The 16,865-nt window shown below is 40.0% G+C and overlaps 1 protein-coding gene across 3 annotated transcripts in view; it reads right to left on the bottom strand.

Moving 5' to 3' along the window:
* Positions 1-16,865, bottom strand: part of cep112 (centrosomal protein 112) — a 105,320-nt gene that overhangs the window by 15,492 nt on the left and 72,963 nt on the right. For all 3 annotated transcript variants that reach the window (XM_011478215.3, XM_004071678.4, XM_020705326.2), the window contains exons 20-21: positions 12,063-12,125; positions 6,789-6,938 (exon numbers count right to left, since the gene is read on the bottom strand). In XM_011478215.3, the coding sequence (XP_011476517.1) occupies positions 6,789-6,938; positions 12,063-12,125 (213 nt within the window). The remainder of the gene's footprint in view (positions 1-6,788; positions 6,939-12,062; positions 12,126-16,865) is intronic.

Here is a 16,865-nt window from a genome sequence, read left to right as displayed (position 1 = left end):
CTCTCTATCCCCCCGTCTCTCTCACATGCAGTGAGCTACGATAGAAAGAGAATAGGAAACAACTCCGAAATATGTGCCATATGTCTGTGCGTGTGTACTTGTGTTTGTTTGTGTGTGGGCATTCATAAATGTATTCTGTTTATTAAAGAGTGTTTAGTGAGAGTTAGCTTCAGCACAAGCTGAGCAACACTTTGCAAAAGGTAAACTAAGATTGTTGCATACCTGATTATTTCACAATTCTTCTTAAAGACAGATTGGGGTTTTGTCGACAGATGAAAACTTTCAAAACATTTTCAACAACGACGCCATAGCTGGCTGTATGAATGCTTGAGGTTTCCTCGAAGAGCTAAAGCAATTGAAAATCATTTTCTAGGTTAGCTGTTTGGCTTTTCATCTCCCCCCAAAACTTTCACTGTTGTGTACTTTTGTGCTGTTGGACCCTGAGATGTGTCAGCGTTTGAAATATATATGGGATTTTTCAAGAGCTGAGGTTCAAGGGAAGGACACACATTATTTACCATCATCATGGTTTTTCTGTGAGAAGCATTGGGCTTGCGGTTTGGTGAGTAATTTCCGCTTGTTGTCTGCCAATGGACTCTGGTCTGTATGAGCTGTTTTACTTGTAGCATCCTGGGATGTTGTCTTCCTCCTGTTTCCAACTCCTCTGATATGTGGATCAAACACTGGCCACATCCGGAAAAGTCATCAGGCAGACAACACAAAGCGCACGTGTTGAACTGCGTGCATGTTCAAAGATATAAGGGACTTTATGAACACTTTACATGGTGATTACCTCAACGCTAGTCAGTCGACAAAACACTAAAAAAAGAATAGTTCTTTATTTTCATTAAAAGTGGCAGAAGAGGTTCAATTTTAAGAAATATCAAATAAAAAAAGACAGCATTTTTTTAAGAGAATGTGGTTCTACTTTGTGGACCAGATAAATAAAAATACATACGAGTTCAGGAATCTGTCATAACTTAAACTTCTGTTCAAACTTGAATCCACACATGTTTACATGTGGATAAAATCAGGCTGCAGACGGACGTGGAAACATCTGCGAAAGCACTCAAGGGAGCCTTTCCTGTAGTTCCTGCTATAGCACACGCCACCTGGAACACATGTTTCCCCGCACACGGGACAAAAACCAATAACGTTTGAAAGGATTTCAAAAATTAATGAACAAGGTGGAGAAAAAAGTGAGGAACAACGATGGATGACCCACTCCAGGAAGCAACTTTTCAACTCGACACAAAGGGCTTGACGGCGGTGAAGGACAGACGTGGGAACCCAAAGGGGTCGAAGGCATGCAAACAGCCGTTTGAAGCCTGTCTCTGCAGCGGTACACCTTGATCCCTCACCGCCACTCCTTCCTATGAATGCATCTCTACCTGCACAAGTGCAGACAAACTGCAGCCTGCGAGCCTCTGCACACATGATCCCTGGGTAACACTGCATGCACAAAGGCTCAGCACCCAAATCACACAGAATGTGTCAACAGTGAATTTGACCAAGAATGTATTGTCGGGTGTACAAAGCCCACCACACTTCATAGATTCCCTCTCATCCTCAAACAGTGTCAGACATTGGTCACTATTGCATTATGTAACGTATCAGTTCAGCCAGAGGACATGAAGGTGTGTGTTAAAGAATGCAGGAGTATAGAAAAGGAAAAAAAAAAAAAAGAGGCAGTAACTCAAAGGTGTGTGAGGAGAGAGCACTACAGATAAATACTCGGTGAAGAGAAGGCGGTGGCGGTGCTCGCATGTCAGCGTACACACACACACATACAAAAGGTGTGTGCGCGGGTCTACTCGTGTGCACACATTCGGCAGGCAGAAAGACAGGAAGCAGTGCTGTGGGGAGCAGGAACAGCGGTGCTGATCAAAGCCCAGGCGGGTGACACTATGGGCGGAGTGCCATTGTTTATTCACCAGCCACCTCTTCCTATTGGCAGAGTGAGGTAAGCATGTGGGCTCGTGAATGTGTGTGTAGAAACAGACTTTGAGATGGAAAGAGTTTGAAGATTCGGCGCTGGAAAGACAGGGTGTGTGAGAGAAAAGACACAAGGCTTGTGAGTAGGTGTGTGTGTGTGTGTGTGTGTGAGCCTTCCACTTGGCAGGTTAATATGGGCCTCAGTTCTGTCAGATTTGGCAGCGGCATACTTCAGGTGAACACACATTCACAATCATACATGGAATACTGCACACACACACACTCACACACATTAGGACAGGCAGACCGAAAAAAGAAAAGAAAAAAAAAAAAAACTGGCAGCACAAACACAGTAATCCCAAAAGCCTCATTACTAAACTTCACATTTAATTTTAATCGCTGCATATCACAAAAAGCAAAACAAGCGGAAACACCTGTAACCATACATAATGAAAAGAAATGGCACCAGCAAGAGAGCAATACTACAACTAAAAACTGAAAACATGCCACAGCAGTCCCTCCATCAACAGACAAAGCTCACTGTTAAGTGGCGCCTTTTAATCATACGGCTAATGTAAAGGGGATGGACCGCGTTTAAAGGTTCAAACAAAACTGACAATGTCATGGTCTCTAACAGTAGCTTACACAGACCTCACTTCAAACCACATTAAGGACTGCGTCAGTAAACTCAACACAATAGGTAGACGGTAATTTAGCAGACTTCAAGAGTAATATGTGAGGAGGTCTTTAAATTATAGATTGGTTCATTTCCATAGATTTATGAAAACAGGATGCAGGAGTTTATTACCCCTTATTGGAAAACAAAGAATTGGTCTGGAGAGGTTTAATCATGTCTCAGAACTGCATTAGACCCTGTATCATCAGCTAACTATGAATAAATTAAAGCCCAGAAACAGTTCAAAACATTTTTCAATAAAGTTCCTGGTAGGGACAGAAAACATAAAGATGCGTATCTAAAAATCAATCGAGCAACAGAAGTAAAAAAACACAGATTCGAAAAAGATAATGCAGGTGAAAAAGTATAAAATTGATCGGGAAGTAAAAAATCGGTTTCTAGGAAACTTTGTTAGTTTCTCTTCTTAAACTGTCTTTGCTTTTTTATTTACGTGTGATGCAAACAAAAGACGTCAAATCGCGAGCTCGCTTCTACCAAGTCAGGTCAATTACAGATACATTTACCGGTAAAAATTTTTTACAGCACTGCAAAGAAAACCTGAATAAAATTAAAACAACACACTTGTAACTTGTAATTTAACAACAAAGAACAAAGCAGTCCTAAAGAGTTAAAAATGCAGGTTAAAGGCTTTTTGTTTTATTGCTTAAAATAAAAAGGGCCAGTAAGGAAGGAAAAAAAAAGTTTTTCTGTTAATTGCATACATTTTTATTTAGTTTTAAATGCTAAATGAACAACAAATATCTATACTGTATCAATGTAGCTTAAAAAGTTAGACTATCATATCGCCACAAAGTTAGTTGAATCTTTTTTCTTTGTGATATTTCTTTTCTATTGCAAGTTATTCAAGTTGTAAACAGACCTATGAGATGCCTCAGTAAAAGCATGTGGGGCCCACTGGCCCCCACCTCGAACGTTTGATTGACAGACCCTCCTGATCTGGCTTTCAGTGGATGGGGTGTGGATTTTAAACAACCTAACTCATGGCGACAGTAGTTGCCCTAGAAATATGACCCACACCTACTCTGACCAATCACTGTCGTCTGGCTTCAAATGGCGGCGCCCATAAGGCGGAAAAATGGTGACTGAACTGGCGTCACTTTGCTGGAACTGGAGGTAAGGCATTTTCTACGGGTGATGTCACACATGTTTCGTCCATTTTTATTTACAGTCTATGGAAAGAATTCAAAACTTTAGTTCCTGGACAACCACAAATATTTTTCCTATTCTAAAAATAATTCTAACTTCTTAAAGAAATCTCTGTTTGTTTTCACTGTTATTAGTCGCAACATGACAGTAAAATTGAATGTATTTTCTGATAAGTCAGATGTTAAGCACATTAGTGAGTTTTGTCTACTGAACTGGACCGAGTCAGTGTGATGTTGACTCCGACCAAATGAAGTCAATTCAGTCGCTATTTTTTCACAATACAGAAACTTCCAGGAGAAACCAATAAGCAGTTTTAATAAAGATGTCATTGATAATACTGGTCCGAATCGGTTTGAGTCCCGTTTCCGTGACAACCACTCTCACCAATCAAGAGTGACCTTGTTGGAAGCCCACCCTCCCACCACTTGAAAGCAGAAGAATCTGTCAAACGCCTTGAACATTGGATGCTTTTATTGATGCATCTGATTGGTCAGTTTATAACTTGAGAAAATAAATATAATGAAAAAAATGAAGATTAGCAAGAACATGTTCAAACAAGGTATTAGAGCATGAATGCTTATTCTATCAAACAATGTCTGAGTAATCGCAGTTTATTCCTCAAGAGAGGTCTCGGGGAATTTGGCTTTTTGGAGCCGGTGGGTTTGTCCTATTTGGAACGCGAGGGGGGAGGGGCCACTGCGTCCAGTAATCGTATACATTTAACGGTTTTGTCACAATGCCATTGCATATATTCAAAATGTACCGTATATCATGGGATAGAGAGCAGATAATTTGTACACAGGATAAAAGATGTAGATTCAAATATAAAATTATTTGCATTTTTATACACACACACACAAACACGAGTTGGCATTTTAAAATGGACTATCGACAGCTTGTGTTCTGCAACAGTTTACACTATGTGTTCTTCAAAAACATGACCGTGGTTGTCGTCTGCGGAAAGATGCCAAAAACAGACTTATCCATGTACGGACACGGAAACACGGCACCCAACATTTCCACCCAGACGACACAAATATACTCCCTCGCTTAAACGTCACATTTACAAAAAAAAAGAAAAGAAAAATAAACCCACATAATAAGCATACTTAAATGAAGTAGCGTTGTTCTAAAAAAGGCCTTTATGAGATTTAAAGGTCTCTGCAGCTAACACCCATATTTAAGAGATCTGAGTACAGTAGAGCTGCAGAGGAAACGGCGTTCTGGCTAGACATAGCAGAATGAGGATGGCAAGGAAATAAGGGACATCTGATCCGCAGCAGCATCCACACAGAACAACTGTTTTGGGATTATCTCAATTCAAATGCACGGCTAACTTTGATGTTATTTTCTTCTCCACCCATTGTCTGAAGCCCCTCGCTCTCGTCATAATCCCAGTCCTTTGAAGTGAGCAGCATGGAAACAATGTCAGCAGGCGACGCACTCCCTTCAGATGGCCCACTGACAGCTTTCCGACGGTCCTTTCTTCTACTTTTCCCCCCACAATCCTCTCAGTTCACACACCTCCAACCTTCCTTTGCCTCGCCCTTTTTTTTGCTGTTCATCATTATCATTTTCATTGATATACAGAATTTTGCCACAATTTTCTTTCCACTTCTAGTTGGCTGGAATTCCCCATTTCATAGTTATCATTTAGGATCTGATTCCGTAATAACTGGGAGCCTTAGTAAGCGGTTAATAGAGAGGTTTTAATAAAGATGTCATTGATTATACTGTAGAAAGAGAAAGCTTGATTCTGCTCCCTTTGCAGATCCCAAGCTCTCTGTTTAGCAGCAGCTTTTGATGGGAAAAACAGCAGTCTATTTTGTCCATGCAAGCAAAGTACATGGGCAAAAACTGTTTGAAATAAAGTAATTCATAGGTACAAGTAAAAAAAAAAAAAAATTACACAGCAGTTAGTTAATTTTTTATGAGCAACCATAAAAGGAGTTTTAAAACTAAAGGTCATCCTTTTTTATTTTTTTGCTGGATGTTACATTTGTTTACCACAAAGTACCTTAAAATTGAGCTCCAGCTGTTTTTAAAATGATGGCAACGTACCATTTAAGGGGATGAGTCATTTACTCTATCAGCCACAGTTACACAGACCAACTACTGCTGGTTGATGCTTTTTCTGCGAGTAAGGATGAAGGAGGGCGCGTGTAGGAATTTCAGTGGCCGTTGGGCTACAAAGTTAGGTTCAAGGTGGGCCTGGTTACCAAGGGCTGGAAGGAGAGGAGATCGGAGGGCAAAATCACAGAGCTCTGTCCTTTCTATATGAAGCAGGAGCTGCAAACAGACAAGACTGTTTGGAAACACAGCCTGATCCCAGACACAACAGCTCTTTTTTTAGTGAGCCACGCCTAATCAACTGTCGCTGTCTACCCGTCTGGTTTAGGAAAAATGAGAAAGCCTGAGGGTAAAAAAAAAAAAAATTACATAGAAAATGTGTCAAATGGCCTATTTGTGTAAAAATGTTGATAATAATTGCACTTTAAAAAAAAATAATAATAAACACAAATAAAGAAGCACAACTGTGTGAAACTGAAGAAAATGATTCCCTTTTGGGGGGACAGTAGACGTGTTTACAAGACAGAATCAGGGATATATAGCAATTTAAAAGACTACGGGAGTCTGCAAGTATATAAAACCGTAACATACATTAAAGTCAATCCAGTTTAAACCCAGACAGGACTTTTTTTTTTTAGAGGCTGAATTTTACAAAGAGAGACTCTTATGAGCAAGATGTTCAACTTTCTCTGCTGAAACGAGATTTAATATAAAATAGCAGGTTAAACCAGTAAAACAGTTGCTGTTTTTATATTGAGGTCTCATAAATTTATAAATTTATGATAATCAAAATCTGAGCAGTATGATTAGACTATGCAGCATTAAAAGGCTAAATGGGATTGCAAAGTTTAGCAGTTTGTGTGTGTCTTTTGTACTAATAACTTGTCAGTGGACATGAATGCTGAGGTAGTGTTTTTAGACGAGTGCGCCCTGCACCGACCTTGTTGGTCTGATCGGCATGATGGGTAATTCTTCTTCTCTCTTCGTCCCAGCGAGCGTTGGCCTCCTTTAGCTGCTTCTCCATTGCCTGCTTTGTCCGAAGCGCCTCCTCCTTTGAGTCGCATACGGACGTCTGCAGCTCTGCAATAAGCTATGAAGTAGAAAAAGAATTTTTCATATTTCCTAAATGACAGAACAAAATGGTATGTTGGGGGTTAGATGTTTTGCTCAACGCATGAGTTCCAATCGAGGAAAGAGAAAACACATTTTTTCCAGAAATAAAAAGTTTAAAAAAATGTTTTTGCTTGATTTTTTATTTTTATTTTAGCCATGAACTTTTATTTTGAAAAGGAAAACCCTATTGAGATTTGACCTGGAGTTAAACTGCTGGAATGATCACAGTGAAACTGCTGCTCCAAGAATTACATGTCTTGCGTCTTTTTTTAAACAGAAGGACAAACTAAAACGCAGATTTTAAAAGACTTTTTTTTAAAACCAGTAACATTGTGCAGAAAAAGGAATCACAGGTTAAGGAAAATGTGATTTAAAAGAGGGATGATAGGAGGGGAAATGAATGGGGTAGTCTAGTTCTGTTTTTGTTTACTGCATTTACACTCTACAGACCCATTCCTACTTAAATTGAACAATAGTAAAGGTAACCTAAGACTCAACCTGTTTAAATTTATATGAACCTTTAAAAGTTTATAATGGCTCCTGACTGACCAGTTATGATTGATTCCCGAAAATGAGAAGTTATGTTTATTTCACTTTCTGCCAAAAATAAGGTAAATTAAAACCACAAAATGATGTTTAGCACAAAAAACAGCTGCAATGAATTATACCTTTTGGAAATACAAGTGAAAAAAATAAAGTGAAAGTTGGTGAGTGCAAACAAAAATCCCATTTGTGATGATTGACTGCTTGGAAAACAAGTATGTGAGCACTTTGACGTCACACGCTGGTTTGTGGACTGCCACCACGAAGCCTCAAGATTGTCATTTCTCTACTTTAATCTTCTGATGTGCAGTCATGGATGTGGACATGAACACATGTATAGAGCTGGACTGCCTGCACTTGTTACAAAAAAGGATTCACATTACATTTGCATTAATAAAGAGCGTTTTACACTAAGTGGGTACAGTAAATAATGTAATTAATGAGAAAAATAGAGCATCTTTAATTGTCTGTGTATAAGTAATAAACCAATTGGATCTCTTTGATACTGACATTAAAAGTGGAGAGTATTTTTCAGCTACTTTTCACAAGTTGTCCTTAAAAAGATAAGAGATGTCTAATCTTTTTCATTGATAAACGTTTCATCGTTTCATCCTTCAATAGACAGGATGTGAAAAAGAATCCTTGAAATCACATTGAAAGATTTTTTTTAAAAGAATTTATTTGTGTAATATTGCAGCAAATATATATTTTGCCAATGACAAAAGTTCAGCTTAATACTTTGTAATGTGTCCCTGGTTTTTGAATGATGGAGGTCAAATGTTTCCTTGTAGGTCTTCACCAGGTTTGCACTGTAGCTGCGAGTTTGGTCCATTCCTCCATGCAGATCTTCTCAAGAACTTTGATGTTTCTGTTGCTGAGAAACACAGACTTTCAAGTCTCTCCACAGATTCTCTATTGGACTGAGGTCCAGAGACTGGCTAGAACAGAACCTAGAAATGCTTTTTACATGGCCACTCCTTTATCGCCCTGGCAATGTGTTAGAATCCTTGTCATGCTGGAAGATTCAGTCACGTCTCTTCCTCAATGTTCTCACTGATTAAAGCACCCCCCGTCTCTCATCCTGTCCCCTTTGCAGTAAAGCAGCCCCAAACTATGATGTTTCCACCCCCATGCCTCACAGTGAGTATGGGTTCTTGGGATGCAACTCAGCATTTTCCCCCTCCAGATGCAGTGTGTGGCGTTTTTACCAAAGACTTCCATTACAGTTTCATTTGACCACATAACCTTCTCCCAATGCTCCTCTGGATCATCCAGATGGTCTCTGGTAAACTTTAGACGGGTCTAGACATGTGCTGGCGTAAGCAGGAGAACTGAGAACTGTGGGATCCTAATTTATGACGGCATAGTGTGTGTTACTGATCGCAACCTTTGTTACTGTTGTTCCTGCTCTCTTCAGATCATGGACCAGTTCCTTTGTGCAGATCTGGACTGTTTACTCACTGTTCTCAAGTTCGTCTGTGCTTATTTTCCAGCTCCTGGATTATTTTTGTACATTCTGTCTCTATCGGTGGAAGTGTAACTATGATAAACATCACTGACCCCTCTCAGCCTTTTAAGTGGGACAACTTGCAGAAACTGCCAAAAAAGTTTTTGCCACATTGTAAACGTGGTCTAAAAAAAGACTCTACCACAGGGAATTTTCAGTCAGTAGGGGAGGCATCTCTTTTACCTGACAATATTAATCTTAGAGCCAGCACAGAAATAACTGAAACAGCTGAAGAACTTGGTTTTCCAGCAAAGAGGGTCGACATCCTTCTTGTTGCTGCATGGTAAAGGAAAGACATTGAGCAAATTGACTTTGTGTTGTCATAAGGGAACTGAGAGCCATAATTTATCTTAAATCTGACAGTAATTTATTGTGATGCATGTCTTTAACTCTCAAACCATCCCAACATCGCATCGACTTGGACGTTTTTGCTAAAGGAAACCACAGAACAAACAGAAAGCACAACAAATGAAGAAAGGTGTCATTTGAATAAAATGATGGTCCATAAACTCTAGGAACAAATTTATCAGTGGACATTTTTTTGTTGAATATTTTGGTGCCTTTACTGTAAAATACAGCAACGATCCTGCTTGGCGTCTAAGGAATCACATTCAAAACACAGTGAATCCTGTAAACCAGAGTAATAACAGACATTAATTGGACATTTTTGCATATAAACTTTGACCTTGATCTTCAATGAAAAAGCGCATCCCTGTGTTGCCTACTCCCAGTGAGGACAATCACAGATAAAGCACTGATAATCCACCTCCATCACCACCGCCACCCACTGTAACCTGATCATTAGGACGGGAAAGAGAGGCTCAGCTCCTCTCAGTTCACAGGTCACCCAGGAGGACCACTCACAGCGAGATGCTTAACAGACACGATTGAATGTGAGAGACACTAATTAGGACTGTCTGTGCACGTATGTGTGTTCGTGAATGGAAGGGGCAGAAAAAACGCAGACAAAAGCAAAGACGCAGAGAAGTGCAAAACAGAAGGATGTGTGTGCACGCAAGACGGCATGTATACACTATTGTGGCGCAGCTCAAGTCTTCAAGGATAATGTATGGCATGGCGTGATTTTAATTGGGCTATTAGACATGCAGCTAAGCAGGAGAGCAATGCCCCGTGTCAGACGCTGAGGGGTTAACAATCAGGGGTTAGCCTTTGAGGTTCAAAGACGTCTTGTTTACATTTGATGGAGTTGCCCCAAAGGGAAGGCAACAAATATGTTCCACCTTTACCTTTTAAGACAAAGCTGCTAAGGCCCTTGACAAATGCTCGGAATTAACCAAACATATTAATATGTTTGCAAGAAAAAAATCCCTCGTCTTCCGCATAATCCTTCTGTACGACAACACGTGCAACAAAGGTGTTGAATGCTGCTGCGCGCATTGCTTTAATGTCAGAGTGTGCTGTTTGTTCAACACTTGCCGCCTCTGCGTCCCCAAAACAGAGGATTAATCACTTGTTGCTCGTCTGTAGAGACGCACCGCATCAGAAGTGGGAAAACACGGCTGAACTTTGGAACAGCCTTAGCCTTATTTTGAAGTTAAGCACTGTGTAACCCAATAAGCTACTGATTCTTTTTTTTTTTTTTACAACATCTGCTTGTCAACCTCGCTTTCAACTCGAAGGCACTGCCAGACAACCCAAAATGTAGGAGATTTGAAGAAAAAAAGACCCACCCCCTCCACCATTGAATCTCCTTTGTGGGTAATAAGGTGCAATTATGGCCAAATGATTGTAATATTTCAGCCTTCCACAAAAACGAGCGGAAAACCTCTCTTTTTCGGCGTAAACACTACTTAGGTTTGAATTTTTAGGCTGGTGAGAGCAAGCTGAAGACATTTTCCTGAATGGTGCAGAAAGAAATGACAGAACTGCCTGAAGTAAACCTGATGAGAATGCAACACCAACAGTGTGTGCAAGACATTTAGATTTTTTCTTTTTATGTGCTTTTATTATTTAAACTTAACACTTTCACTGAATGATTCTGAATGAATCACTAAACACAAAAACATTAAAAGTCACAACGACAATCAAAAAACCACAAGCAATCATCCAATCAGTGAGTACCTTCCCCTAAATCCTTTCTTAACCTGTTATTAATCTTTAATAATTCATGTTGATTTCTGGAAATAACCTTTTTTTTTAAATATTTTCTTTTTTGCAGGATTCTTTTTGGTATTAGGTATGTAATTTTTGCAATTCATTGTTTTGCATTTCATTGTGATCTATAATATGTTTTTGTGTTGAGCGATTTGGACTATTTGGACCGTAGAATCACCTAAAAACATGGAACAAAAACAACTGTAAAATTTAAACAAGAATTCTTTATTTTTGATTTTGAACAAATAAACCGCAAAATTTATTAAAACTATTCTGACTAAATTATTTCAAATCTGAAACAGATTCAAGACAGGTAGTGGTTGTAAAGGAGTTAATCAATTCAACCAAGCCACTGAGCAGGTAAAAGCCATGGATTTACTTCAAGATGGTAGGTTTAAGCTAAATTTTTAGGCTGAAGTAAAAACTAATTTCAATCTACAAAATAGCAGTAAAATTATAAAACTGAAATGAGTGCGCACCATTTAAGTTGAAATGCCAGAGGGTGGCCAATTTAAAAAGTGTATTTTACAAGTGCAATAAATTATTTGGCCACTTGGGGGCAGGTAAAGAAACTGTATTCCATTATTTTATGCAAAAAAACCAACAAAATTCTATACTACTTACTAAAGCTTTATATCATCGTTTTTGTTTTTTAGGCTTGGATTCATATAGCGAAGAATGGTCTACACGTTGAAAAATGAACTACATTTGCAGCAGAAAGTACAAATATTAGCGGGTCAACTTCAGTTCTGCGTGCGTGGACAGATTTATTTGGAATTGGCAGCAGCTCACATGCCTTCTGCGTGAGGTCAAAGGCCACTACGGCTCACTGTGTGTCCAGAAATGATTGTGTTACAGTGTTGCACAGCGGGGTTAAAAGGAGGGAGTATAAAATGAAAGAGGGTAGGATAAAAGGTAGACGTAAAAACTGATTACCTGGGCAGACTTGGTGAGCTTCTGACTGTACTCCTTCTCAATCTGCTTCATCCTGCTGTTGGTCTGCCACACAAAGATGAGGGGAGGAGGTGGGTGGAGGGGTGAGAGGGAGATACGTAAACGGGTGGAAAGAGAGAGACACAAAAAAAGATAAAGTTGTGAAATTCAATCTCCTGTAAGGAAGGAAGTGCACCTACATAACACCATTCCGGTTTCTTTTCCCGCTCTTCCACAAACACACACCAACACTTGTGTTGACTGCTGTCTCTTGGCGGCGTGTCCCTAGGGGTGCCGGCCTGTCGCCCCCTGGCACGATGCCAGTCCCAGGGCTTATGAGTGCCAGCAGGTAATGATGGGCACAGAGCACATTGGGCACCAAGCGCCTTGCATCTCCTGCCAACAATTCATCACTTAACAAGTAGAGCGGGGATTATGGGGTGAATTAAAATGTTGCTGCCAATTAGCTTTATTTGGAAAAAAAGAAAGATAATCGAGAGAAGCAACGAGATGGGGTGGGGGGTGCGGGGGTGTTGTTATTGGAACTTTATTGTCTCTTTGTTTTCGGTCATCCCTCAGTGGAAGGCTAATGCAAAATCTGTCTACTTTCGGCAAGCCATGTTAAAAAGGCCACGCTTTCAAAAGAGGCTGGACAGTTGAAAGAGATAATTAGGTGTGAAGTGCTGGAATTCCACGGTGAGCCGCTCACTGTACTGCAGGTAGACCACTGCTCAGAAGAGAGTATGTTCCATGGAAATTATTTTCCTAGTGCGTTATGTTCCGTTTTGCATCTGCTTTTCAGTGATATGAAAGTGTTGAATACAGTTCAATACAACCAGTTCTCTTTCTTATGTTAAACACATTTTAAAAGTCAGTTGGTTTTCCTAAAACCAATCTAACAATTTGAAGCAAGGAATCACTTTAAAGCCCCACTCTGAAAAAAATTCTGCTTATAACACATTCTTTTTTATAAAAAAAAATTAAGATTAAAATGGCATTTCTGAGTATTTCTTTATTCAAATCCTCATTTGAATACAATTCAAATCCTTTATTTAACATCTTCAGAATCAGGAGCAGACAAAAATATGTACTTGGAAAAGGCTTGTAGCTGTGACGGGCCACAAGCTCCCTGCTTCACTCCATTCGGATGCATCCACTTATAGACAACCAGGATCCATGGACGTCTTTGTTTTCCTAGTCTGAGCTGCGATCTAGCTCAAAACACTTTTTTTTTATTCTGCCTAAAAACAGCATATAATTATAATTAAAAAGACCACCTGGCATGCTTTTAAGATAGATCAAAAGATCATCGGAGTGGGACTTTAACTTAATGTAGAGTTCTGGATGAGTCCTCTGAGAATTGTAAAAGTCTTACAGCGACAGACAACCCATGAGCAAACGGATCCCCTTCACAGGCGTCAACACCTAAGCTGAATCTGGGCTCAGCACCCAACCCAAACACTTCCTGACAAACACCACCGTCCGCTATAAAGGGACACACCTGTCACCACAGATACACATAGCTGTCACCAGGGATACAGGCCTGTCTTCCTGAGCCAGGGCTCTGAGTGGCGGCCCGCTGGTCCCCAGGGGCCCTAAAGCAGCTGATGAGAGGGTGGAGGACAAAGAAGGGTGTAGAAAAAGAGTAGAAAGGAACTGTGTGTGGGAGAGGAGCTTCAATGGGGTTCTTCCTCTCACCAACCAGCGCCATTTGTTGTTTTCTTTTACCGCTCTGTGCTTGCTGCAGCTTTTTCAAAATAACGTGGAGGATAAAAGACAATCTGTTAGCAGGCTGAGCATAAGAATGATTTCACTCAATGTCATTAACTCTGCTGTCCGATGAAAGATCAAGCAGCTGAAAACACATTTTTTCAAATGATTACACCACCATTTTTACATTAATGTGAATACATGGGGTGTGGGGTGTACTGTATAAGACAGGGAGACACATAGAAATGGATTCCTAACCTATTCCTTTTACCTACAATCAACTCTGGGGAATTTCAGCAGAAAGCATTCTACAACATCACATGCTATCCTGCTTAACCATCTAAACACACATGACTGGAAGAAGACAACGATGTGATAGCACACGTCAGGGACAAAAATTCCCACTGGACTGTGACAAACGCAACGGTGGAAAACAGAGCTGAATTAAAAGAACAGCCATGTGTGTGTATGTGTGTGTGTGTGTAAGAACTTTCAAAGAGACTACCTGTGCCCTGCCAAAGGCATTTTTGTGCTGAAGGCACTTTGAGGCTGTATCAGGCTCCTCAATCACCTTATAATCCTAGCAGTGTGTAGCGCAGCTGCTTTGAAGTGTGTGTGTTTGTGTACAGACACTTGGTGTGTGTTCTAAAAAAGAGTGGAAGTGGATATGAAAGCCAAAGAATACACCGCTTACCAGAACTTAATTAATAATCCACAGTGGGAACCAGGCCAAACACACATGCAAATAACAATGTCATGCTAAAAAAAAAAAACACAGACAGGAGTGGCAGAAAGCCCACTGATAACTTTCATTCACACCCTTGAAGATATACGCAGACTTATTCAAACACAGATAACAGACAAACAGGATTTGTGGCTTTGATCTGAGGCTGTTTGGAAGTACGGTAGGCTTTGTTAAAGGTGTGCCGACCCAGGACACGGTTGTGCTGTCGCAGAGCGGAAGAAACTAGAAGAATGAATATCTTTGTTGGGCTGCGCTCTGAAATGTTCTCCTGTCGGGACGTTGGGCTCAAAATAGTCAGTTTTAATCGAGTTGGTATAAAAAAAAAAAGTGTGGGCTTTGTTTTTTTTCATGCTACTGCCTAACTATGTAGCCACAAGGGGGCCTAGTCTGGGTTTTCCTGTGCCGGTCCCCAGCCCGGATAAAATTCAAGGCTGTCAGGAAGGATGACCGGCATAAAAATCTCTGCCAAAACCACTTGTGTTATTCCTCTCATGACCACCATAATGACTACAATATCCTCAAACTGAACCCTAAAAATAAAAACTACATAAAAGGCCCAATGTTTAAGTGAGGAAATCTATCATCGTTTGCCATCAGATCCAAGATCTTAAGGACTAAAGGAACCTTTGACATCTTTTTGATAATTGTCACAAATATTACTGAGGGATCTGTTTATTCTTTTATAGAATTTATGCTAACAAAAAGAAAACTTTAAGGCCACGCAAGTGTAAGAAAAAAGGCAATATCACAATTAAATATTTCAAGAATAAATGGTAAAGATATTTACAATGTTTACATACAGCAAATGTATGTACTTGTATTTACAATACAAGTCTTTTGTTGTATGGTGTCAGTATTTTAGTTAACTTGTCAAATATCAACATCAATACAAAGGAAAAAAAAGGCAAAGCATGGCAATTAAAAAATGAATTGGATTAGAAAATAAATATCAAAAATGTTCCCCAATTAACACATATTTAGGGTACGCCTAGCAAAATTAAGAATTTGTGCAAAAAGTACAACATTTCTGGTGAAGCTAGTATTTTCTAGGAGTGTTACGTATAGAATGAAATATAATAGGCATTTTTTTAAGATTATTTCTCTATACACAAAATTCTGTGTTTTAGAAAATTGAAATTTATCTTAAAAAATGAATGTTGGTGTCAACTAATTAACTCAGACCATCTGCGAATGGTCTTTAAATGTTCTTTCAGTCTGGGTCAATGGGCTAAATGGTCATAAGGCTGCTGACTTCACAGATGTCTGGAAGCCAGTCCCCATTCCCAAGGATGGGAAGCCATAAAAGGTCTTTGCCAAACAAGCTGGGTGTTCACACAGTGCTGTATCCAAGCACGTCAACAAAACATGGAGTGGAGCAAAAGGTGTGGTAGGAAAAGATGCAGCACCTGGATGGATCATCACAGCTTTGAGAGGGTTGTCAAACAACATCCGTTCAAGAATTAGGGTGGGGGGGGGGCATCACAAGGATTGACTGATGCTGGAGTGGGTGCATCAAGGGACACCACACACAGACGAATGCTAGACGTGGATTACAAAATGTTGCAAATCTTTGTATTGAGCTAAAAAAAAAAAAAAAATTTAAAAGGCAAAATGAAATCCCCATGGAGAGCTGTTTGGTCCAAAGGCATGCAATACCGCTGCAGCTTGATGTATCAAATGCACAAAAACTGCACTTTTTAGTGATGTATAACAAAACATACTTTTTAAATGGCTGCTTTTAGCTTCACCCTGCACACAACGTGTTGTTTATTGCCCACCAGGGAGCTGATTTATGGGATCCAATCCATGAAAACAAGTAAATCTGGATTTCAATAAAAGCTTTTTCTCTTTTTTGCCACTCGGCAAAAGTCTTCTGCCTCAGTCTCAGCAGCGAGCAGCGAAAACGACAGCTCACCATGCATGTCTCTCGTAACAAATTCAGTTCAATCCGCCAAAGAGGGGGAACTGGGAGATGTTATTTGCTCGTTTGTCTCTAATCGTTGCTGTCTTGCTGCATTTTGCCGCGTGTGTTTGTGTGCGTGAGGGGGAGAGGCGCTGCTGTAATGACAAGAGGCTTTATTTCCATTTCACAGTTTGCCATCAATGCCTGTCGGTAGTAATTCTCTTCATTGCTGCTGCTGCTTTCCGTCAGTGCTGCATCACACAGAAATAATGCATCACGCACACACACACACACACATGCAGAAATAAACCCGGATTGTGGACGCGACACACAAAAGGTTCAGTGATTGTAAACAGCAACTCCATACATGAAAACCTATTAGCTTCTTAAAGAATGAATGAGAAAGGGCATAAGCTTGAAGCCACATCATAATATTGAAAGCTTATTT

Source organism: Oryzias latipes, chromosome 8 (assembly GCF_002234675.1).
Source record: "Oryzias latipes chromosome 8, ASM223467v1".
Classification (NCBI taxonomy): Eukaryota; Metazoa; Chordata; class Actinopteri; order Beloniformes; family Adrianichthyidae; genus Oryzias; species Oryzias latipes.
Note: the sequence above shows the minus strand (reverse complement) of the source record. Positions and strands in the feature narration are given on the sequence as shown.